The 23,803-nt window shown below is 41.4% G+C and overlaps 1 protein-coding gene across 2 annotated transcripts; it reads left to right on the plus strand.

Annotated features, from left to right (window-relative positions):
- Positions 1-6,324: 6,324 nt before the first annotated feature.
- Positions 6,325-23,326, plus strand: LOC110537731 (non-selective voltage-gated ion channel VDAC1). Of its 2 annotated transcripts, none has more exons than XM_021624076.3 (9): positions 6,325-6,698; positions 10,162-10,231; positions 11,145-11,194; positions 13,267-13,419; positions 13,819-13,871; positions 14,102-14,329; positions 18,313-18,463; positions 18,663-18,720; positions 22,330-23,326. In XM_021624076.3, the coding sequence occupies exons 2-9, from the start codon at positions 10,165-10,167 to the stop codon at positions 22,419-22,421; spliced, it is 852 nt and encodes a 283-aa protein (XP_021479751.2). In that variant the 5' UTR covers positions 6,325-6,698; positions 10,162-10,164; the 3' UTR covers positions 22,422-23,326. The 2 variants fall into 2 exon arrangements, with proteins under 2 accessions (XP_021479751.2, XP_090048862.1); XM_090192736.1 differs by having other exon boundaries at positions 6,353-6,698; positions 8,546-10,231.
- Positions 23,327-23,803: the final 477 nt, after the last annotated feature.

Raw genomic sequence — 23,803 nt, forward strand, 5'->3', positions numbered from 1 at the left:
GGAAAGAGATAGCTACAGTGGGGCAAAAAAGTATTTAGTCAGCCACCAATTGTGCAAGTTCTCCCACTTAAAAAGATGAGAGAGGCCTGTAATTTTCATCATAGGTACACTTCAACTATGACAGACAAAATTAGAAAAAAAATCCAGAAAATCACATCGTAGGATTTTTAATGAATTTATTTGCAAATTATGGTGGAAAATAAGTATTTGCTCAATAACAAAAGTTTATCTCAATACTTTGTTATATACCCTTTGTTGGCAATGACAAAGGTCAAACGTTTTCTGTAAGTTTTCACAAGGTTTTCACACACTGTTGCTGGTATTTTGGCCCATTCCTCCATGCAGATCTCCTCTAGAGCAGTGATGTTTGGGAGCTGTTGCTGGGCAACACGGACTTTCAACTCCCTCCTAAGATTTTCTATGGGGTTGAGATCTGGAGACTGGCTAGGCCACTCCAGGACCTTGAAATGCTTCTTACGAAGCCACTCCTTCGTTGCCCGGGCGGTGTGTTTGGGATCATTGTCATGCTGAAAGACCCAGCCACGTTTCATCTTCAATGCCCTTGCTGATGGAAGGTTTTTACTCAAAATCTCACAATACATGGCCCCATTCATTCTTTCCTTTACACGGATCAGTCGTCCTGGTCCCTTTGCAGAAAAACAGCCCCAAAGCATGATGTTTCCACCCCCATGCTTCACAGTAGGTATGGTGTTCTTTGCATGCAACTCAGCATTCCTTGTCCTCCAAACACGACGAGTTGAGTTTTTACCAAAAAGTTATATTTTGGTTTCGTCTGACCATATGACATTCTCCCAATCTTCTTCTGGATCATCCAAATGCTCTCTAGCAAACTTCAGACGGGCCTGGACATGTACTGGCTTAAGCAGGGGGACACGTCTGGCACTGCAGTATTTGAGTCCCTGGCGGCGTAGTGTGTTACTGATGGTAGGCTTTGTTACTTTGGTCCCAGCTCTCTGCAGGTCATTCACTAGGTCCCCCCGTGTGGTTCTGGGATTTTTGCTCACCGTTCTTGTGATAATTTTGACCCCACGGGGTGAGCTCTTGCATGGAGCCCCAGATCGAGGGAGATTATCAGTGGACTTGTATGTCTTCCATTTCCTAATAATTGCTCCCACAGTTGATTTCTTCAAACCAAGCTGCTTACCTATTGCAGATTCAGTCTTCCCAGCCTGGTGCAGGTCTACAATTTTGTTTCTGGTGTCCTTTGACAGCTCTTTGGTCTTGGCCATAGTGGAGTTTGGAGTGTGACTGTTTGAGGTTGTGGACAGGTGTCTTTTATACTGATAACAAGTTCAAACAGGTGCCATTAATACAGGTAACGAGTGGAGGACAGAGGAGCCTCTTAAAGAAGAAGTTACAAGTCTGTGAGAGCCAGAAATCTTGCTTGTTTGTAGATGACCAAATACTTATTTTCTACCATAATTTGCAAATAAATAAATTCAAAATCCTACAATGTGATTTTCTGGATTTTTTTTCTCATTTTGTCTGTAATAGTTTAAGTGTACCTATGATGAACATTACAGGCCTCTCTCATATTTTTAAGTGGGAGAACTTGCCCATTTGGTGGCTGACTAAATACATTTTTGCCCCACTGTATGTAAAGTTTTGTAAATGTGTTACTCTCACACTGAGCAAGCCAAAGTCGCACCAACACTAAAGTTGGCTTTACAGTCCATAGTGAGTCGAACGAGAAAGACAGCAATACATCATGTTAAAAAAATGTATGTCATTTCGTTATCCAGGACCAGAATTAATAAAGGGGTTCTATTGGGGCCTTTGGGGAACACAACGTCTCCTCCTCGGAACTATAAAAGATGATGGACTGAGACTGATATTTCTCATACTGAGGGGAAAAGCAATGATGTATGTATATAAGAAGTATTTTTTTTTAGGGTTGCTTGGATGTGACAAGACGGTCTGAGGATGTACTGTGTGTTCGTTATTCAGAGACGCAAGCCTGGCATTTAAGGTTTCCTGTCTATCTCCTCAAAGCTAGCACATATGCCAAGCCTTGGAGTAGACATCTCCTTTTGTTGTCTGATTTCTTTACACTTTAGATAAAGGAGCTGCAAATGTCTCAGTAAGGTGTTACACAACAAGCAAAAAGCTTGTTTCCACTGCATAACAGTTTGGAAGTTATCATCCATTATGGCCTCTCAGTTGCTGCTTGCTGTGTTTGAAAATACGTTCATTTCAAAAGGGTTGAGTGATTGTGTGATTGATTAAATTGTCCTTTCTCTGTGCTACATCTTGTCAAATAAATAATAAAATAAAATTTGATTTGATTTGATTTGATTCAAAGTATTGTAGTACTTACTTGACAATGAATCTTAATTAGGGCTTTGTTTCTGTTTTTCTTTTGTGGTCCAACCTTACCTAAAGGTTGCAAATGATACCAACACAACCAGGCAGCGGTAGAGTAAGGAAATTCAATTTCCTAGGTTTCTTCTTGGCCATGTCTAGGGGGTTAAAACCAGGCTTGTTCACAGTAGTAAGTGCAGGCATAGAGATACCATTCCACCCTTTGCCCCTTTGATGTGCAGACACCTGCAGGGAGAATATGGAGAATCTGCTGATTAGATGATCACATATTCAGTACACATGTTGATGTTGGGTACAGTGAGGTGCAGGCCTCTCTGATGAACTTCATAGCGGTTGTTCAATAACTTCAATGCTGAACATCTCTCCCTTCTCTGAGCCAAACCTGTGTTGTTATTATCAATGGCCAAAAAATATCCTAATTGTGTGAATGATCAGTTGTTGCTGATCAAGCACAGTTTAGTGTTGAAAATATGAATCTAGACACCCTGGCCCAGGAAAGATTGATAACATATCTATGGAATTATTACTACAGTGTTACACTGCGAGGTGATTTGGGATATAGAAAGTGGGCGATTGCAAAAATACTTTTGTTCCCACAACAAAGCTTGTTCTATACTGGAAAAGGGTGCGTCTGAGCATACCCAATTATCAGCACAGATCTCTCCACTACTGTGAAACTGTCTGTTACCCATCTTACTGTATTCCTTGGACCACAGTGCATGGTAGCTAGATAAAGATCTCAGTCTCTCACACTTAGAGCAAAACAAAACAAAACAAAACAAGCAGGCATAGCAAGAGTGACTCAAGGCTCAAATGTGTGTGTGTGTGTGTACGTATGCGAGAACAGCTTTGACCACAGTCAAGCCTTGACATTTCTCGTACCTTTTACCAAAGTTCAGTCAGGAAACACACACATTTTTTCCCCCCTATAATGTTATCAACTTCTGTGACGTTGAACTGAAGAGAAAAAACAAAGCCTTTCAAAGTACAACTTTCATATTGTTTTAGCTCGTCTTTGGCATCACTAACTTTATGTGCTAGGTCAGGGCAGCCAACAGTGGACGATGGGGATTTCAAAAAGTCAAGAAGTCCAGAAAAGGTTGACTGAATCTCCTGCTAACTACATATTGTATTCTGTGTCACCCCCTCTCTAAAAAACATTTCCAATCATTGATAGAAATTATGTTTTACTTAGAAAAGTGCGAGACAATAAACCATCCCATCTTCAAAAACGTCAGTTACCATATTCAATCGCTGCCGATAGTTAATTGAAGTTCGAAGGTCTTTGGAGAGTGGCTGTTTGAGTAGGAACTTGGGGAAAATAAAATTATTTACACAACCATAACCAGAGTCTGGGTTGCGGACTTCCATTCAGTGCTGAATGGAAAAATCATCAACATACATCAGGCTCCAGTGAAGTCATTGACTCATGAGAGGCTTGGTTGGATGGGAGGGTTTTGGACCTCGCTTGAACCACTGTTTTGAAAAAGATGACATAGTGCTTTATTTATCCATATGTTGTAAATTATGGCATCTGTTTATAATTTCTTTATTTACTTTGTAGATGCGGGAACTGGGTTGATTAGCATTTTCTGTTGTGTTTGTCATCTTTAGATACGTGATTGGCAGTTGATGATGGCTGTTTGAAGTGTGCATTGGTTGGCTTTGAAGCGTGGGGATGAAAGGAGAATCCAGATATTACTTGAGGATCATTTTAAAATGAATTTGGCTTCATCTGCAGGCGACAGAAAGGCAACAAACGAGAAATTGTTGGTCAAATGTGATTCAGCATACAATGACACAAGAACAACAAAATGCAATTTTGCATGTTCAAGACAAAAGAGCAGTTCAAGAATGGAAAGGAAAGGAAATACCTCAAAGCTAGAATCCTTTATTGCAACAATAACAAAACTGCTTCTGTTTTGGTTAAAAAAAAAACGAAGAAATGCAACCACTCTTAAATTCATAGACAGAGCTATGGATGCAAGGACTAACTACCCCACGATAGAACATTTTGAGTTAAACCATGTTTTGAGGCTATACAGTGTTTGTTTTCATTCACATTGTTTACAAATATTGCAGCAAAACAAGATTATATTTGGGGTTCTGATGTGGTAAAACAGTTGAACTAAAGCTCATGAGGCATTTACAAGTTATATTCTTGAAGAATCAATGGATATATATCATACATTTATAAGTCCAAAAATGGATGTAGCAACTATGGATTGTAGCTCTAACTTGAATTGATTAAAATAATCAGTCACTGTTGGGAAATAAATAAATATAAGAGTCTCTGCATCAATGACAGACTGTTTGTTAGTTATGAATCATGCTGTTTATAACTGCTCTGCTGTTATAATTAACATAATTAATTATTGTTCACTGACATTACTTACTACATGCCATCTTAAGGAAAATAAAATCACAAAAGAACTGCCTCAAACACTGCATGATATTATCTTGGAATGAATCAATTATTACAGAAATTAAATGACAAAAACAGCTCCTACTTACTTTGAGGAATTAGCTCAAATGAAATAACATAAATGCCACAAAGTATTATCAATTACAATAATAATTGAAATGTTGCTATTAAGATTAAGGCAAATGTAAATGAATCGATCAGATGGCTAGGTAGCTACATAACACTGAAATCATTTTCATAGTAGTTGTTATTTTCTGTCTGACAGTATGAGAATGTTTACAGAAATTATTTGAAAATGCTGAGACTTTTTATTTAATTTGAGGTGTTGCTATTTTATGTGATATTAATGTGTTTATTTGTCAGAGAAATACAACATGTTCCTTATTATTTTCAACTGAGCTAAAACCCAACAGTACATGTTATTTTTAGCAGTATATTCATCTTATCATTAACATTGAAACCAAATCGATTTTTTTTTTAGAAATACAAATAGTTTAAGTTCATAGTGTAACTAACCTTTTCTAATCAATCAAATAACTTCAAGAAAATACTATATGAATATTTCGAGAGTGACTGATTACCACAACATATCAAATTATTCAAATGAATTTTAAGTTTTTAGTTGCTTTTTTTTGTAATTTGAGGAGACTTTCACTGTGCTTTCTGGAAACAGAGAGGAGTCACATTACATTGCTTACACTGTCACCTACTGGCCAAAACAGCTCGAAGCCTCTTCCATTCCCTCATTCAGTTTGCGGCCTCTCCTTTGTTTCTTTGATTAGGCAGTTTCATGGTCTCCTTGTCCTCTGAAGATATTGTAGTGCTACTAACCTTCCTAGAAGTCACTCTAGCACATTTGGGATTGCAAATGTTCATAAATGCTTTCAAAACAAACGGCTTTCCAAATGTCTTTATTTGTAGGGTATTTTGCCTATTTCGTAGCAGCAAAGATAGAAACATAATTAGATAAAGGGAGACATAATTACCGTAGGTGCATATCATAGTTTCGAAGATGAGCATGCTCTCTATTGGCCTAGCTTTGCATTTCTACTTCCTGGGTTACCTGTGTGCCTATAGAATATATAAAATATGTTATCTTGAGCATAATATAACTGATCTGACATTGAAAGTGAACTGCTATAGACATTGTACACATTGTAGTTATTTTCACTAGATAATACCTGGAGGTATTTGCTGCCAGCTGCACCCTAACTATGACAGAGGAAGTCATGGGGTTTGGCAGGGTTCCACACAACCACTTCCACACTATTCTATGAAAACAAGTTACACACTACTTCACAAAAAGCTTTGCACCCATGCTGCCATACACTACACTCATAAGGCTCACAAGAATGCAGAACACAGTATGAAAACTGGCACTGAGGTGAGTTGTATATGACAAAAAAAAGTTCAAAATAGCAACTGCATGATAGGGTTACACATACAAAGGCCTTCACAATATGCACATTTTGAATGTATACACTGCGTAAAACAGCCAGGATTTGCTAGGGTTACAGATAGTGCCGTACAGAAGTCGACTGTGACGACTGCTCAACGTCACATCCTGGCTCTTCTCCTGTGCAGCGTTGATGCGACATTCCTGCATTCCAGCGATTAGACTACTCGTTGACTATGGACGGTTTTGTTATAAGCACATAATGATGAGGATTGGTGATGAGGTGGGACGAGCTGATTCTAGATCGGTTGTTAACGGTGGCGGGGTTTGGAGCCCACCGATGACGCGCTATGCGGACGTCAAACGATCAACAGCGCGTGCGCCACCAAGACAACGCCAGAGTCATGCCTCTTTTTTTTTCATAAGCTTGTTTGACTTCTAGCGTGTGTAACGCTGTGGCACCTCCTCTCACCCCTCCTGTTGTCTAGTTGACAGGAATCTCCTCAGGCAGGATTGGAAAGCACTGACAGAGAGGTATGTTGAAATGAAGTTAATATTGTGTCATATTATGGTGCACTATTGTATCCCTGTTGTGATAGACATGGACCTCTTTCTTGGCTTGAGTCGGAAGAGGTAGCACGCTCATCCACCACGCAACCAGTAACGTTGCGTTAGAAGCTGTCCAGGAGGAGAAATGCTGATCAGCATACAGCTAGCTAGCCTGATGAGTTAGCTCTCTGGCTAGCTGGCTATGTGAACATGGCCTCGAGTAACTAGCTAATAACCTGACGCATTATTATTTGAATTTAATGAGCTTAGGTACTGTTCTCTGCAATTTGATTAAAGTTACTCGCTATAGCCAGCGATCATGTGCAGTGTATGCGTTTGTCCCGCTCTCCACCAATTGCTTGCTAACCTCAGCAGCTAGCTAGTTTTTCTACTTCGTTAGCAAGTAAGCTAAAGATGTTCAAGCGCAAGCAGTGATGTGTCTGCCGCCTTGTTGCATAACCCCTTGGACATCATCAGGCAGCCAGGCAGAAGAACTGCTCGTATCAGGCAGCAGGTTGCAGATTCTGTGACAACTGTCTGGGAAACATGTACATTGCATTTCCATCTCTCTAGTGCATGTGAAACGTGAAACCACCTGCCTGACACGGGTCTAATGCAACAATGCTCGTTCTCAATCTCCTATCTCAAGGTCCTTTCAGTCGACGTTCCCTTAATATTTCTGTTCAGGTATGCTTATTTGAAAATTAAACAACGCAAAAAAAATCTAGCTATATTAAAAGCTATCGTCTGATGAGATTTCATTGACTTTCTGCAATGGAGTATTTCTGTCTCAAGAGGGACCAGAAGGACACATTGTGGCTTTCCTTGAAGACCCGGTTATGTAGACTAGCTAGTGCATTCCTCAAGACCTTCGCTGTATGGCCTAATATTCTAACCTCTCCCACCAATAATGATCCTCAAAGGTTCAGTGCTCCTCCCTTTGTGTGTATTTGTGTAATGTGTGTGAACGGGATGTGTGTGTGTGTGTATTCTGGAACGCCTGATGTTTGACACTTCCTGTCTCCTACCGTGGTCCCCTTCTAGCGAGTGCCTGTTGGTCACTGTAGATGTCTTGTATTAAAAACTGAATGCCTTCAACTGAAATGTGCCTAACTCATTTAACCTAACCCCAATGAATCAGAGAGGTGCGGGGAGCTGCCTTAATCGACATCCACGTCTTTGGCGTCAGGGGAACAAATCTGTCGTTCTGCCCCTGAGCAAGGCATATCTACCCATGAGCAATGCAGAACGACAGATTTTTACCTTGTCAGCTCTGGGATTCGATCCAGAAACCTTTCGGTTACTGGACCAATGCTCTAACCACAGGGCTACCTGCCACCCCACTGAATTTCAAAGCGTGTAGAAATGAGAGATGTGTAATAATTGGTTTTGATTTTGGGTGTCACTAAACCATGCATTTACACTGAACAAAAATATAAACGCAACATGTAAAGTGTTGGTCCTTTGTTTCATGAGCTGAAATGAAAGGTCCCAGAAATGTTCCATATGCACATTATTATAATATTTTTCTTGTTTTGTGCACAAAGCTGTTTCCATCACTGTTAGTGAGCATTTCTCCTTTACCAAGATAATCCATCCACCTGACGGGTGTGGCATATCAAGAAGTTGATTTAACAGCCTGATCATTAACAGCCTGATCACTGCACCTTGTGCAGGTGAACAATACAAGGCCACTCTATAATGTGCAGTTTTGTCACATCACAATGCCACAGATGTCGCAGGTTTTGAGGGAGCATGCAATTGGTATGCTATTGCCAGAGAATTTTATGTTAATTTCTCTAACATGTGCCACCTCCAACATCGTTTTTCAGAAACCGTCTCAGGGGAGCTCATCTGCGTGCTCGTCATCCTCACCAGGGTCTTGACCTGACTGCAGTTCGGAATTGCAACCTACTTCAGTGGGCAAATGCTCCCCATCGATGGCCACTTGCATGCTGGAGAAGTGTGCTCTTCACGGATTAATCCCGGTTTCAACTGTACCAGGCAGATGGCGTTGTGTGGGCGAGCGGTTTGCTGACTTTGTGAACAGATAACCCCACCACCACTATGGGGTAATGGTATGGGCAGGCATAAGCTACGGACAACGAACACAATTGGATTGTATCGATGGTAATTTGAATGCACAGAGATACTGTGACATCCGCTGCCATCACCTCATGTTTCAGCATTATAATGCACGGCCCCATTTCGCAAGGATCTCTACAAAATTCCTGGAAGCGGATAATGTCCCAGTTCTTCCATGGCTTGCATACTTACCAAACATGTCACCCATTGAGCATGCTTGAGATGCTCTAGATCGACGTGTACGACAGTGAGTTCAAGTTCCCGCCAATATCCAACGACTTCGCACAGCCATTGAATAGGAATGCGACTACTTTTCACAGGCACAATCAACAACCTTATCAACTCTATGCGAAGGAGATGTATCGGGCTACATGAGGCAAATGCTGGTCATACCAGATACTGACTGGTTTTCTGATCCACACCCCTACCTTTTTGGTTTAAGATATCTGTGGCCAACAGATGTCTTTATTCCCAGTCATGTGAAATCCATAGATTAGGGTCTAATTCAAGTATTTCAATTGACTGATTTCCTTATATGAACTGTAACTCAGTAAAATCTTTGAAATTGTTGCATTTACATTTTTGTTCAGTGTATGACCGGGAGAAAGGTGTAGTAATTATCATTAATATTCTATGAAATAGTGTTTGAAGGAAGTGATCCAGGCTGTAGGCTATGTGGCATGCGCTGATGTACAAAATAGCCATTTGGGCTATAGGCTATTCTATTTGCAAATTAGCATTGTGCACATGGGCAGAGGGCAAGTGTTCCAATTTAAGCATAGTCTTGGATGAAAAAGCACGATCAATGCTGAAATAGTTTTTGGAATCTGCAACAAGCAGATTTTCTCCTCCTGTTACTCAACATTGAAGTCTCTGCCCACACATTCTCGTATAGTAAGAGTGGAGTTGAGGTCATCTAACAAATATTAAATCACGTCTAACCTTCCATTAAGAAATCACTTATTGATTCATAAGCTGACCCTTCTGTGTTTTGCGTTTTAATTTGGATGTCAGTCCAGTGTATCAGGTTTGGCTGCTGTTGTGAAATCTCTAGCCTGGCAAGGCAAGCACATCACTCTTTTTCTGATGAGTCAGAGCAAACGGGTTAGTCTGTTCAGGCAGATGTGAGGCATGTCTGTCTGCCCCTCCCCCTACCGGCCCACCCCGTCCATCAATGACCTCAATCCTCTCCCACCTCCTCCCCCACACGCAGTGCTCTCTCCTCAGTTGCTATGTCAGTGAAGGCCTAGCACACTGCTAATGCTTTATGTATGCCATTGCCCCATTGCTATCTCACAGCGCTTTGTGCTAAGCAGTAGCCTAACACAAAGCTGTCTCCTTTTTTTCTTTTGATTTTTTACAGATAATGGCCGTTCCTCCTACCTATGTTGACCTTGGCAAGTCCGCCAAGGATGTCTTTACCAAGGGATACGGTGAGCACTGAGCAGTACTACTTTCTACCCACTATTTCCTAGATCATTCTTCAACTCAGCCTTTGCTCCTGTCCTGCAGAGAATCAGGAGTGGACTGTAGTCGTACTAGACTAGTGTTATAGCCATTTGGTAAACCCTCTAGTTTAGACTGGCTGTCCTTAGGCAGCTTATTGACTGAGAGACACACAGCTGTACTGAGCTATTGAGGTCTAGGCCTCATTGTGGGGATTCCCAGGTAAATCCCCCCCAGGCGAGGGTGGGATGACCAGCACACTGCCTCCCAGAGATGGATGGGAAGGAAGCTGGGGCAGTGAACTGTGCCTGACGTGACAATGGACTCCAGTGTAGAAACTAGGGCCGGGAAGATACCAGTATCGCAATACTCGTTAGTATCGTGGCAAGGAAACAAAGCAGATTTAACTTTAGGACAACAGCCAAAAATGTTGGGAAACAAACATCCATTATGTAGTCATCCTGAGTCACATTTCTGGAAAAGAATATTGTGATACTGGTATCGTCACAGCCCTGGTAGAAACCACATCAAATCAATAAACTCAATCTATCAATGTTATGTAATAGTTGTAATGTGTGATAGCCTAGACTGGTATTTCTCAGAGAGGGATTTATTGAACAGTGGTTTACAGTGCATTCGGAAAGTATTCAGACCCCTTGACTTTTTCCACATTTTGTTACGTCACTTCATAAGCACTATGTGTTTATGAAGTGATAAAATAAGTCTGCAAGAGACGGCATGCTTATTTTGAAAACAACAGAGGCCATGCGTTAACGGGGATTGCTAGGAATGTTAGTGGAAATAATGAACTGAACAGGAATATATCATCAGTTTGAAAAGCACTCATAGAATATGTTGTAATTACAACAGTTTGATTTCATTTTCTTCCGTGCCTTTCAGGTTTTGGTCTCATCAAGCTGGACTTGAAAACAAAGTCAGATAATGGACTGGTAAGTTCCACTGCAGTCCGTATACCCCTTGAGCCAAAAGAGGTGAACAGGTCAGGGATCCATAGCCGCAGGCAGAACAGTTGAAAATGGAGTAGCAGCACGACCAGGTGGACTGGGGACAGCAAGGAGTCATCAGGCCAGGTAGTCCTGAGGCATGGTCCTAAGGCTCAGGTCCTCCGATAGAGAGAATTCGAGAGAGCATACTTAAATTCACACAGGACACCGGATAAGACACGAGAAATACTCCAGATATAACAGCATATAATAGCATCCCGGCACAAACTATTGCAGCGTAAATACTGGAGGCTGAGACAGGAGGGGTCGGGAGACACTATGGCCCTGTTTGACAATACCCCCCTGGACAGGGGCTAACAGGCAGGATATAACCCCACCCACTTTGCCAAAGCATAGCCCCCACACCACTAGAGGGAGGGGGGGGGGGTGGAGAGAGTGGAACCGGCCAGGCTTAGACAGCAAGGGTGGTTTGTCGTTCCAGTGCCTTTCCGTTCACCTTCACACTCCTGGGCCAGACTACACTCAATCATAGGACCTACTGAAGAGATGAGTCTTCAATAAAGACTTATGTCGAGACCGAGTCTGCGTCTCTCACATTGGTAGGCAGACCATTCCATAAAAATGGAGCGCTATAGAAGAAAGACCTGCCTCCAGCTATTTGCTTAGAAATTCTAGGGACAATTAGGTGTCCTGCGTCTGTGTAGGTATGACCGTAGCGTATCACCGTAGCGTATGTGTAGGTATGTACGGCAGGACCAAATCGGAAAGGTGGGTATGAGCAAGCCCATATAATGCTTTTGAGGTTAGTAGTAAAACCTTGAAATCAGCCCTTGCCCTAACAGGAAGCCAGTGTAGAGAGGCTAGCACTGGAGTACATTTTTTGGAGTCAAGATTCTAGCAGCCGTGTTTAGCACTAACTGAAGTTTATTTAGTGGTTTATCCGGGTAGCCGGAAAGTAGAGCATTGCAATAGTCTAACCTAGAAGTGACAAAAGCACGGATTCATTTTTCTGCATCATTTTAGGACAGAAAGTTTCTTATTTTTGCAATGTTACGTAGATGGAAGAAAGCTGTCCTTGATATGTTCGTCATATCAAAAATATGAACAAAAATATAAACGCAACATTAAACAATTTCAACGATTTTACTGCGTTACAGTTGTTATGAGGAAATCCGCCCTAATCAATGGATTTCACATGACTGGGAATACAGATATGCATCTGTTGGTCACAGATACCATCAAAAAAAATGGGACTCACAATGGGCTTAAGGATCTCGTCACAGTATTTCTGTGCATTGAAATTGATAAAATGCATTGGGTTTGTTGTCCATAGCTTATGACTTCCCATGCCATAACTCCTTCCGCCACCATGGGGTACTCTGTTCACAAAATTGACATCAGTAAACCGCTCACGCACACAGCTCCATACACCTGGTCTGCGGTTGTGAGGCCAGTTGAATGTACTGCCAGATTCTCTAAAATGACATTGGAGGCAGCTTATGGTAGAGAAATGAGCATTCAATTGTCAGGCAAACGCTCTGGTGCACATTCCTGCAGTCAGCATTGCAGTCCTGCAGTCAGCCAATTGCACTCTCCCTCAACTTGAGACATCTGTGTCATTGTGTTGTGACAAAACTGCACATTTTAGAGTAGTCTTTTATTCTCCCCAAAACAAGGTGCATCTGTATAATGATCATGCTGTTTAATAAGCTTCTTGATATGCCACACCTGTCAGATGGAAGAATAAATGCTCACCAGTAGAGATGTAAACACATTTGTGCACAAAATCTGAGAGAAATAAGCAATTTGTGCGTATAGCAAATTTCTGGGATTTTTTTTTTTCGGCTCATGAAACATGGAACCAACACTTTACTTGTTGTTTTTATATTTTTATTCCGTTTAGTTATCTGACTCATCAACACCCGTCAAAGACCTCTCGGATTGTCTCCGAGAGGACCAATGTGGTCCTCAGCCATCCAAATCCTCACTAATAATGTCTGATGCTAAAATAACGTGATCACATCTCACCGCTGACCTCTGTTTGACCCCAATCCCAGGAGTTCACCAGCACGGGCTCTGCCAACACCGAGACCAGCAAAGTGGCCGGCACCCTGGAGACCAAGTACAAGTGGGCCGAACACGGACTGACCTTCACTGAGAAGTGGAACACCGACAACACTCTGGGCACCGAGATCACTCTGGAGGACCAGGTCAGGACTATGTGTTCTTTAGATCAGGGTGTACTCTATTCCGTTTTCTTCAATCTGTCATTGTTTGAAGGGTGCTATAAGCCAATGAGTAATCCCTTCGTGTAAATATAAAAAAGATCAGCAGTCACTGACTTGTTTCATTGATTTTATTATATATTTTAAGACAATATATACATAACTTTACATGTTTAGTCTTCTTCGTGTGGGAGTCTGTTCCCTATGGGCTGTATGAGTCTGTTCCCACCCTATTAAGGCGTGAAATGCTCAGAGCAATATACCTTTTAATTACGCAACAATGCTTTCTTAATAGTTCTTTCCGTCTGCCTCGGAAATTAATTTACTTATGAATCATTCATGCTTTCTTATCCTCTCCATCTTTCTCTCACCTTCTCCCTTCAGTTGACCAAAGGGCTTAAACTGAAGTTTGATTCCTCCTTCTCGCCAAACACTGGGTAAGAAGTGGCTATCCAATTAATTCACTGAAGGTAGCATTTAATTGTTTCACAATGTTAATTAATTGCAATCAATGATGTCACACAATACATGTTGCCATTTTATTTTGTCCTGCTCAGCTCAATGTAGATTGTTGGATGTATTTGCCATTCTGTCACTGTGATTCCTATATTACCTCATACTCACAAGTTTTTCCTTCCTTCCATTCCTCTCATATCCCTACCTCCAGCAAGAAGAGTGGTAAGATCAAGACTGGCTACAAGAGGGAGCACATCAACCTGGGGTGTGATGTGGACTACGACATTAACGGGACGGCTGTGCACGGCATGGCGGTGGTGGGCTACGAGGGCTGGCTGGCCGGCTACCAGATGACCTTCGAGGCCGGGAAGAACAGGGTCACCCAGAGCAACTTCGCCGTGGGCTACAAGACCGACGAGTTCCAGCTCCACACAAATGTGTGAGTAGATATATTTATTTAACTAGGCAAGTCAGATAACAACAAATTCTTATGTACAATGACTGCCTACCCCGTCATTGTATAGATGCAAAAATATGGTTCAGGTAGGCCTCCGCAACTCAGCAAACAATGGAAGTAAGAAGGGGGCTCAACAACACTGACAGTAAGCCAGCGATGGGGCTCAACAACACTGACAGTAAGCCAGCGATGGGGCTCAACAACACTGACAGTAAGCCAGCGATGGGGCTCAACAACACTGACAGTAAGCCAGCGATGGGGCTCAACAACACTGACAGTAAGCCAGCGATGGGGCTCAACAACACTGACAGTAAGCCAGCGATGGGGCTCAACAACACTGACAGTAAGCCAGCGATGGGGCTCAACAACACTGACAGTAAGCCAGCGATGGGGTTTAGGGACCATATTTATGGTCTTTAAGACCCTTATCCAAAATGATTTACAGTGAAGTATTTTGTATTTTTGGCACACCAGCCAACTTTGTTGCAAGCACCATGCTCCAACCAACTGAGCTTTTTGAACGACTAGTCACTAACATTTTGTTTCCAGCTCTGAACTATGAGAGCTGACGTTGTCTGGACACTAGCAGCCCAAAGCACTTGATGTCTCTCTGGTCCCCTCAGATGCAGACTGGCAGTTATTTTATGTATCCCACAGTGATGGGATTTGTCATAGGGCTTTGTTGGTAGGATAGTAAGCTAACCTCTTGCCGCAACCTGGCCTTCCATTCATGATCACTTTTTTGACAAGGTCAATTAGCTCTGAGACATGGCTATTTAATCCTTTGACAGCTGATCCTTGATATACACTGAGTATACAAAACATTAGGAACACCTGCTCTTTCCATGACAGACTGACCAGGTGAATCCAGGTGAAAGCTATGATCCCTTGTTGATGTCACCTGTTAAATCCACTTCAATCAGTGTAGATGAAGAGGAGACAGGTTAAAGAAGGATTTTTAAGCCTTGAGACAATTGAGACTTGATCTGTGTTTGCATACCCATACGAACATACTGTATACTACATAATGAGTGTATACTACTCACTATATACTTACTTACTCTGTCTACTGGAAGTTGATGCTGTTGCTATGCAACCTCTTGCTTGCTTGTTAGCATAACAAATTACTATCTAGACTTCAGGTGTGTTTGTAAATTCAATCTGGAGTGTTGAAGAGTGCGTTCTGGAGCGCATACTGGAATCTCTGGCCGAGGATTAGGATCTAGGAATGATCTGAGTGTTCTGACCTCTCACTGGCAGTCAAGCACCCAAGCTAACTGGCTAGTTGCTTCCAGACACAAATGAGAGAACACCTCACTCTAACCATTTTACTCACCCTAGCAGAGCTGGTTAGGCAGTTATCCAGAGTGTTGGTAACTGTAATGGTGCTGCTGGCAACTATTTAATTACACTTTTTTGCCGACATTTACTGACACCGGCCACATTCAACGGGTGTTGAGCTTTTTGTAAATTCATCAGTTATTCTGCGCTCTGGCACAGTCAGACCAGAGTGCTCTGAAATCGGAGTAGGTAGCCAAAGTGAATTTACAGTGACACCCAAACCACTTTACCATTTAGCTAAGCTATAAATTACGTGAATAATCAAGTGAATAAATGTTGGGTAGTTAGCATTAGTAGCCAACTGACGTTACAGTAGGTAGCTAAACATAGCATATCATTACACCAGTATGTCCTGGGTATGCGGTTCGTAAGGATAGCGTAGCTAGCAAATTGTCAGCCAACGTAACCTGTATAGTAATTTATTTGAAAAGTAATTACTTTATTACATTGCTCAACATTTTCTTAACATTTGTCATAATTTGTTAAAGCAACAAATTGGTATCCGCATTCGCCAGACTTCGGCTGCATGTTTTCCGCCATTATCCTCTGAAAACGTTGTGAAGCAATGCCTATTTTCTGAAGAATTGCATTATGGACCCGAAAAGCATGGAACAAGTGTCCATTGCTTGTATATTTTGTATTTTGGCTAATGTAGTACGACATCTGGGAACTTTGGCATGCTAACTATATCAATACTATGACCAATAAGCATATCCAAACTAAAGGTTGACCGATTAATCGGAATGGCCGATTACTTAGGGCCGATTTCAAGTTTTCATAACAATCGGAAATCTGTATTTTTGGGCACCCGTTTGCCCATGTTTTAAAAAAATATATATTTTAATGTATTTTTTATACCTTTTTATTTAACCAGGCAAGTCAGTTAAGAACACATTCTTATTTTCAATGACGGCCTAGGAACGGTGGGTTAACTGCCTTGTTCAGGGGCAGAACGACAGATTTTCACCTTGTTAGCCCGGGGGATCCAGTCTTGCAACCTTGTAGTTAACTAGTCCAATGCAATAACGACCTGCCTCTCTTGTTGCACTCCACAATGAGACTGCCTGTTACGCGAATGCAGTAAGCCAAGGTAAGTTGCTAGCTAGCATTAAACTTATCTTATAAAAAACAATCAATCTTAATCACAAGTTAACTACACATGGTTGATGATATTACTAGATATGATCTAGCGTGTCCTGCGTTGCATACAATCTGACTGAGCATACAAGTATCTGACTGAGCGGTGGTAGGCAGAAGCAGGCGCGTAAACATTAATTCAAACAGCACTTTCTTTGCGTTTTGCCAGCAGCTATTCGTTGTGCGTCAAGCATTGCGCTGTTTATAACTTCAAGCCTATCAACTCCCGAGATGAAGCTGGTGTGACCGAAGTGAAATGGCTGGCTAGTTAGCGCGCGCTAATAGCGTTTCAAATGTCACTCGCTCTGAGCCTTCTAGTAGTTGTTCCCCTTGCTCTGCATGGGTAACGCTGCTTCGATGGTGGCTGTTGTCGTTGTGTTGCTGGTTCGAATCCAGGGAGGAGCGAGGAGAGGGACGGAAGCTATACTGTTACACTGGCAATACTAAAGGGCCTATAAGAACATCCAATAGTCAAAGGTTAATGAAATACAAAGGGTATAGAGGGAAATAGTCCTATAATTCCTATAATAACTACAACCTAAAACTTCTTACCTGGGAATATTGAAGACTCATGTTAAACGGAACCACCAGCTTTCATATGTTCTCATGTTCTGAGAAAGGAACTTAAACGTTAGCTTTCTTACATGGCACATATTGCACTTTTACTTTCTTCTCCAACACTTTGTTTTTGCATTATTTAAACCAAATTGAACATGTTTCATTATTTACTTGAGGCTAAATTGATTTTATTGATGTATTATATTAAGTTAAAATAAGTGTTCATTCAGTATTGTTGTAATTGTCATTATTACAACAAAAAAAATTAAAATCGGCCGATTAATCGGTTTCGGCTTTTTTGGTCCTCCAATAATCGGTATCGGCGTTGAAAAATCATAATCGGTCGACCTCTAATACAAACACTGTTATGGATTGTGTATGTGTGCTGTTCAGAGGGTGAATGGGAAAGACACAAGATTTAAGTGCCTTTGAACAGGGTATGGTAGTAGGTGCCAGGGGCACTATTTTGAGTGTGTCAAGAACTGCAACGCTGCTGTTTTTTTCACGCTCAACATTTTCCCGTGTTGTATCAAGAATGGTTCAACACCCAAAGGACATCCAGCCGACTCGACACAACTGTGGGAGGAATCGATGTCAACATGGGCCAGTATCCCGGAGGAACGCTTTGGACTCCTTGTAGAGTCCGTGCCCTGACGAATTGGGATATTTTCTGGGGGCAAAAGGGGGTTGTAACTCAATATTAGAAAGGTGTTCCTAATGTTTTGTACCCTCAGTTTGCTAGTTTAGACTGAATATTTATCTTCTGATTGCAGTTCATGTGATATTAGGTAGTTGTAACAGTTCTCGTTTCAGTTTTTTTGTTGAACATGAATACTGGAATGAATAGTGATGTTGCAATATACTTGCATACATGTTAGTTCCCCATTCTCATAGTAATAATGACCAACCGTTTTTTCCCCCTATGACAGAAATGACGGCACCGAGTTCGGGGGCTCCATCTACCAGAAGGTGAATGACCAGCTGGAGACAGCAGTCAACCTGGCCTGGACCGCTGGCAACAGCAACACCCACTTTGGCATTGCAGCCAAGTACCAGATTGATGCCGACGCATCTTTCTCGGTAAGGGGCCACTCTAGCTTGTCCTCTTACTGGCTGAGACATGACCTCCGCCTGGGGTCACATTCAGGGGACGGGTAGAGGGAGTTACTAGGCTAATAAGTTTAAAATGATCTGTGGAAGTATTGTTGAGTACATTTTGAGTCCTATTTTTTTAAATTGATTTTTAATCCTGTTTCTAATCTATACATTTCTCCAACAGGCCAGAGTGAACAACTCTAGCCTTGTGGGCCTGGGATACACTCAGACTCTGAAGCCTGGTTAGTAATTTTAAAATGTTTTGCAAAATATTATTTTTCTCCATGCCAGTGTAGATTAAATGTGCAGTTGAAATACCTTTCTACTGTATTTTGGGAAGAAATGACAGAACAGCAGCGTGCACTTGATCTTTGACCTCCTCAGCCAGTCAAAGGACCCTGATCTTGTCACTAGGACTGTTGTGTTGACCGTATTACCACCACACCGGCGGTCACGAGTAATGAAGGCAGGCAAATTCCACATGACTTAGTTACGGTAATTAGGCTTCTCCAAGCTTTGATGTTGCTAATGGTCATTAGTAGCCTACCAAACTTGCTAACTGCCTCGTTCTCAGCACCCTATTGTCCCTTTAATCACTCTGACATCAATGCAAATGTATTTGAAAATCTAATCAAAACCTGCACGCTGCATGTTGCGCAAAATTTCAATAGAGTGATGGCCTCTATTAAAAAGAGGAGCATCAGCTTTCTATAGGCTAGGCCTACTATATTTATTTCTCAACTTCCCTAATATTAATGTTTATATTTACAACAGGAGTATAGCCTACCTGGCTGGCATGAAAATAAACCACAGGGAAAAGCGTCCTCCATTCTCAAATCAAATCAAATTTATTTGTCACATGTGTACACATGGTTAGCAGATGTTAATGCAAGTATAGCGAAATGCTTGTGCTTCTAGTTCCGACAATGCAGTAATAACCAACGAGTAATCTAACCTAACAATTCCAAAACTACTACCTTATACACACAAGTGTAAAGGGATAAAGAATATGTACATAAAGATATATGAATGAGTGATGGTACAGAATGGCATAGGCAAGATGCAGTAGATGGTATCGAGTACAGTATATACATATGAGATGAGTAATGTAGGCCATGTAAACAAAGTGGCATAGTTTAAAGTGGCTAGTGATACATGTATTACATAAAGATGCAGTAGATGATATAGAGTACAGTATATACATATACATATGAGATGAGTAATGTAGGGTATATAAACATTATATTAAGTAGCATTGTTTAAAGTGGCTAGTGATATATTTTACATCAATTTCCATCAATTCCCATTATTAAAGTGGCTGGAGTTGAGTCAGTGTGTTGGCAGCAGCCAATCAATGTTAGTGGTGGCTGTTTAACAGTCTGATGGACTTGAGATAGCAGCTGTTTTTCAGTCTCTCGGTCCCTGCTTTGATGCACCTGTACTGACCTTGCCTTCTGGATGATAGCGGGGTGAACAGGCAGTGGCTGGGGTGGTTGTTGTCCTTGATGATCTTTATGGCCTTCCTGTGACATCGGGTGGTGTAGGTGTCCTGGAGGGCAGGTAGTTTGCCCCCGGTGATGCGTTGTGCAGACCTCACTACCCGCTGGAGAGCCTTACGGTTGTGGGCGGAGCAGTTGCCTTATCAGGCGGTGATACAGCCCGACAGGATGCTCTCGATTGTGCATCTGTAGAAGTTTTTGAGTGCTTTTGGTGATAAGCCGAATTTCTTCAGCCTCCTGAGGTTGAAGAGGCGCTGCTGCGTCTTCTTCACGACGCTGTCTTTGTGGGTGGACCAATTCAGTTTGTCCGTGATGTGTACGCCGAGGAACTTAACTTAATACCCTCTCCACTACTGTCCCATCGATGTGGATAGGGGGGGTGCTCCCTCTGCTGTTTCCTGAAGTCCAAAATCATCTCCTTTGTTTTGTTGACGTTGAGTGTGAGGTTATTTTCCTGACACCACACTCCGAGGGCCCTCACCCTCCTCCCTGTAGGCCGTCTCGTCGTTTTTGGTAATCAAGCCTACCACTGTAATGTTGTCCGCAAACTTGACGATTGAGTTGGAGGATTGCATGGCCACACAGTCGTGGGGGAACAGGGAGTACAGGAGAGGGCTCAGAACGCACCCTTGTGGGCTATTTAAGTGCATAGATTCCATGTATTTTTTTTCCCGCTGCGCCTATTTCGATACAGGTGCATGATTAGGATCCATTCGCATATTATTTAGTATATGTAAAGACAAGATTAAATCAATAATAGTCTGATGGGTGACAATGTTGGCCTATCACTTGTGAATTATATATTATCAATTTTTGTGTGACTTTTTCGAATCAGTCGCACACCTCATGTAGCCTGGCCTATATGTTTTAATAAGGTTTGTATCACAACGTGGCCAAATAACTTCTTAAAATGAAGCACATTAATCCGCTTTACAAGGGGTGTAGAGCCTAACGCATACATAAGTAGCACGTGGGTTTCAAGTTTGGGGAAGATAATTTTCAGCATAAAAATGCACTTTTTATAATAAAATAATTGTATTTGTGGTCACTTGATAATGGTGTTTTCTGTTAATGGAACATTTGCTCTTATAGCCTACTACCATGTGCACATTGCTGCGCCTATAATGTGAAGAAATAGCCTAATAGTTTATCAACATTTAAAGCTAAACGTTCTGATTTGTTGCGTCAGCCACATTGTGTAAAACACGTTTTTTTCATGCTAGTGGTTGTATTAATTTTGGATCTATCGAATCCCACAACTGTCCCAGACTGTTTGGAATATTTATTTCTTGCTTAGAATATAATAGGTCAATCTTTTTACGATGGGGAATAGTATATTGACATTGGCTAGTGCTTTTGCTGTTCATTAGGCCTACTCATCTTGTTGGCTGATGAAAAGTAAATGTGGACAGTTCTTCCAATATCTTCAATATGCACCTCGGAATTGGATAAGGACGCGTGCAGTTGTGTCCCCGATGTGTCTATCTGCACTTGTAGCCTGTGAGAAAGACCCGATCACGTGATTGAGTGCGCAGCACTCAGGGAGAAGGGCACAACGGCCACTGGCCATTTTTTTAGGGTGCATTATGGCCACAAAAAGGGGATGCCGCTGTGAAATTCTAGGCAATATCAAGTGCGAATGAGTGACTGATGTAGCGTGTACAGCCTGCGCAAGAAACAAGGCAGAGCTCATGACTTTCAAGCTATTTTTTTTCAAATCATCATTAGTCGCATCATGCAGCCTTACAATGTTTTAAAAATCAAACATATACCCCAATGTTTGTAGAACAACTAAAGTTATATTAATAACTGTAAATTAAGCATATAGGATTACCTATTTCTTTGTTAACCGCTCAACACAGAATAGCCGCATGTGCGCACTCCCTCAAATATTTTGGAGAAAATATCCTATTTTATTCAGTTTTTTTTCAATTGCATTCTTCATACTATAAAATACAAATAATGTCACCCAAATTCTTAGCAAATCTTGTCTGCTAAATTAACTAGTGTAGCCTATAGCCATTTGGCATAGCCATATCAGGACCTAACATAAGGGCAACTCCGAGTATGCTATTCTGTTCTTCTGAAATAGACTACATTTTATTCATATCATGCTTCTTTAGATCTGTATACAATAAATAATGGATGTATTGTGAAGGTGTAGGCTATGTTACATGGATTTATTAGACTTTTTTAAAAATGTAGATGTTCCAAAGGTCTGGAAGCCAGGAGATGCTAAATGTTAATTTTACATTAACTTGACAATTACCGGCTGATAAAATTTTGTGATCACCACAGCTGCACTTGTTACTCCCCCTTGTTGATGTATTGTCTCTGTCTCTCTGTCTACAGGCATTAAGCTGACCCTTTCTGCTCTCCTGGATGGGAAAAACATTAACACCGGTGGGCACAAGCTCGGCCTTGGCCTAGAGTTTGAGGCATAAGAAGGCAAGGAACACAACAACAACCCCAAAACCTTTTACAACAACCAAATATTTTATTGAAATAGCTATCCTCACAACCTTGTTTCCCTTACAGTAGATGTGCTTTGGTTGAGGTGAGGCGGCACACGTGGTGAAATCGCACTACAGTTGATATTCCACTCTTACAGGACCATTTCAGATAAAATATTTTGGAATACAGGGCCCAGTTTAGAATAAAACTAAGATGTTTTAATGGTCGGCAACATGTAAAAATGATAAAGGTCTGTTAAGGTCTCATGTAAACACTAATTTATTTATATATATTTTCAAAGCGGATAAGAGAAAATAAGATACTGTAGATAAAAAATTTTAAAGGATTTGGTAAACATAGTTTACTTTTTGTCCACATGGTGGGGCTGTTGCATTAAACAGATCACTGGTACTGGATTACAACATAAACATTCCTTGGCCAAGGTGAAATATTCCTCTGTACTGGAGAGTTCTCTCCTTGTAAACCCTCTGACAAAGAAGGGAAGTGTCTAAGATATTATTATGGGATGGGTAAGTGGTCCTTCACTTAAGCTGCATTAGCTCTGAGGCACTAACTACTTTTTGGGAATATGGTGCCATTTAGGATCAAACCTGTTTTTGACTCGTCTCTCTGTGCATTTGGTGTGAATTATTTTTTATTACATATAGCAAAAATATATTAACAATGTTCTTGAATACTTAACCTGTCTGTGACGTTTAAGGCAAACCTCAATTGTTCCCAAATAGAAAGGTAACCTGTCCTGCACACACTATACAACATCCCTCTTAACACAAATGATTTTACAAGGAATGTTAGTCTTCCGATGATGGTGTTGGAACAGACACACTCTGTACCTGACGTTGTTACTCCGTTAAATAAAGAACAACATCTTGAATTCCTCTGTGCTTTTCTTCCCACCCATAATGCAATGATAATGGAAATAAAAAGCCTTGGATTTGCTGTAGGCCTATATTCACATCTAACTTAGACTATAACTGTTAATTTCTCTACGATAAGACTCCTCCAATATAGTTTTAGAGAATTTGATAGTATGTCCAACCGGCTTTACAACCGCAGACCACGTGTGACCACGCCAGCCAAGAACCTCCACATCCGGTTTCTCCACCTGCAGGATCGTCTGAGACCAGCCACCAGGACAGCTGATGAAAGTGAGGAGTAATTCTGTCTGTAAAGATTGGCTGGGCCTGGCTCCCGGTGGGTGGGCCCCAGCCCAGTAGTGAAATCCATAGATTAGGGCCTAATTAATTTATTAAATTGACTAATTTCCTTATATGAACTGTAACTCAGTAAAAATGTTGATGTTGCGTTTATAATTTTGTTCAGTATACATACATAAAGCTATCTTTCCAAC

Source organism: Oncorhynchus mykiss, chromosome 12 (assembly GCF_057628025.1).
Source record: "Oncorhynchus mykiss isolate SJ-2025 chromosome 12, ASM5762802v1, whole genome shotgun sequence".
NCBI lineage: Eukaryota > Metazoa > Chordata > Actinopteri > Salmoniformes > Salmonidae > Oncorhynchus > Oncorhynchus mykiss.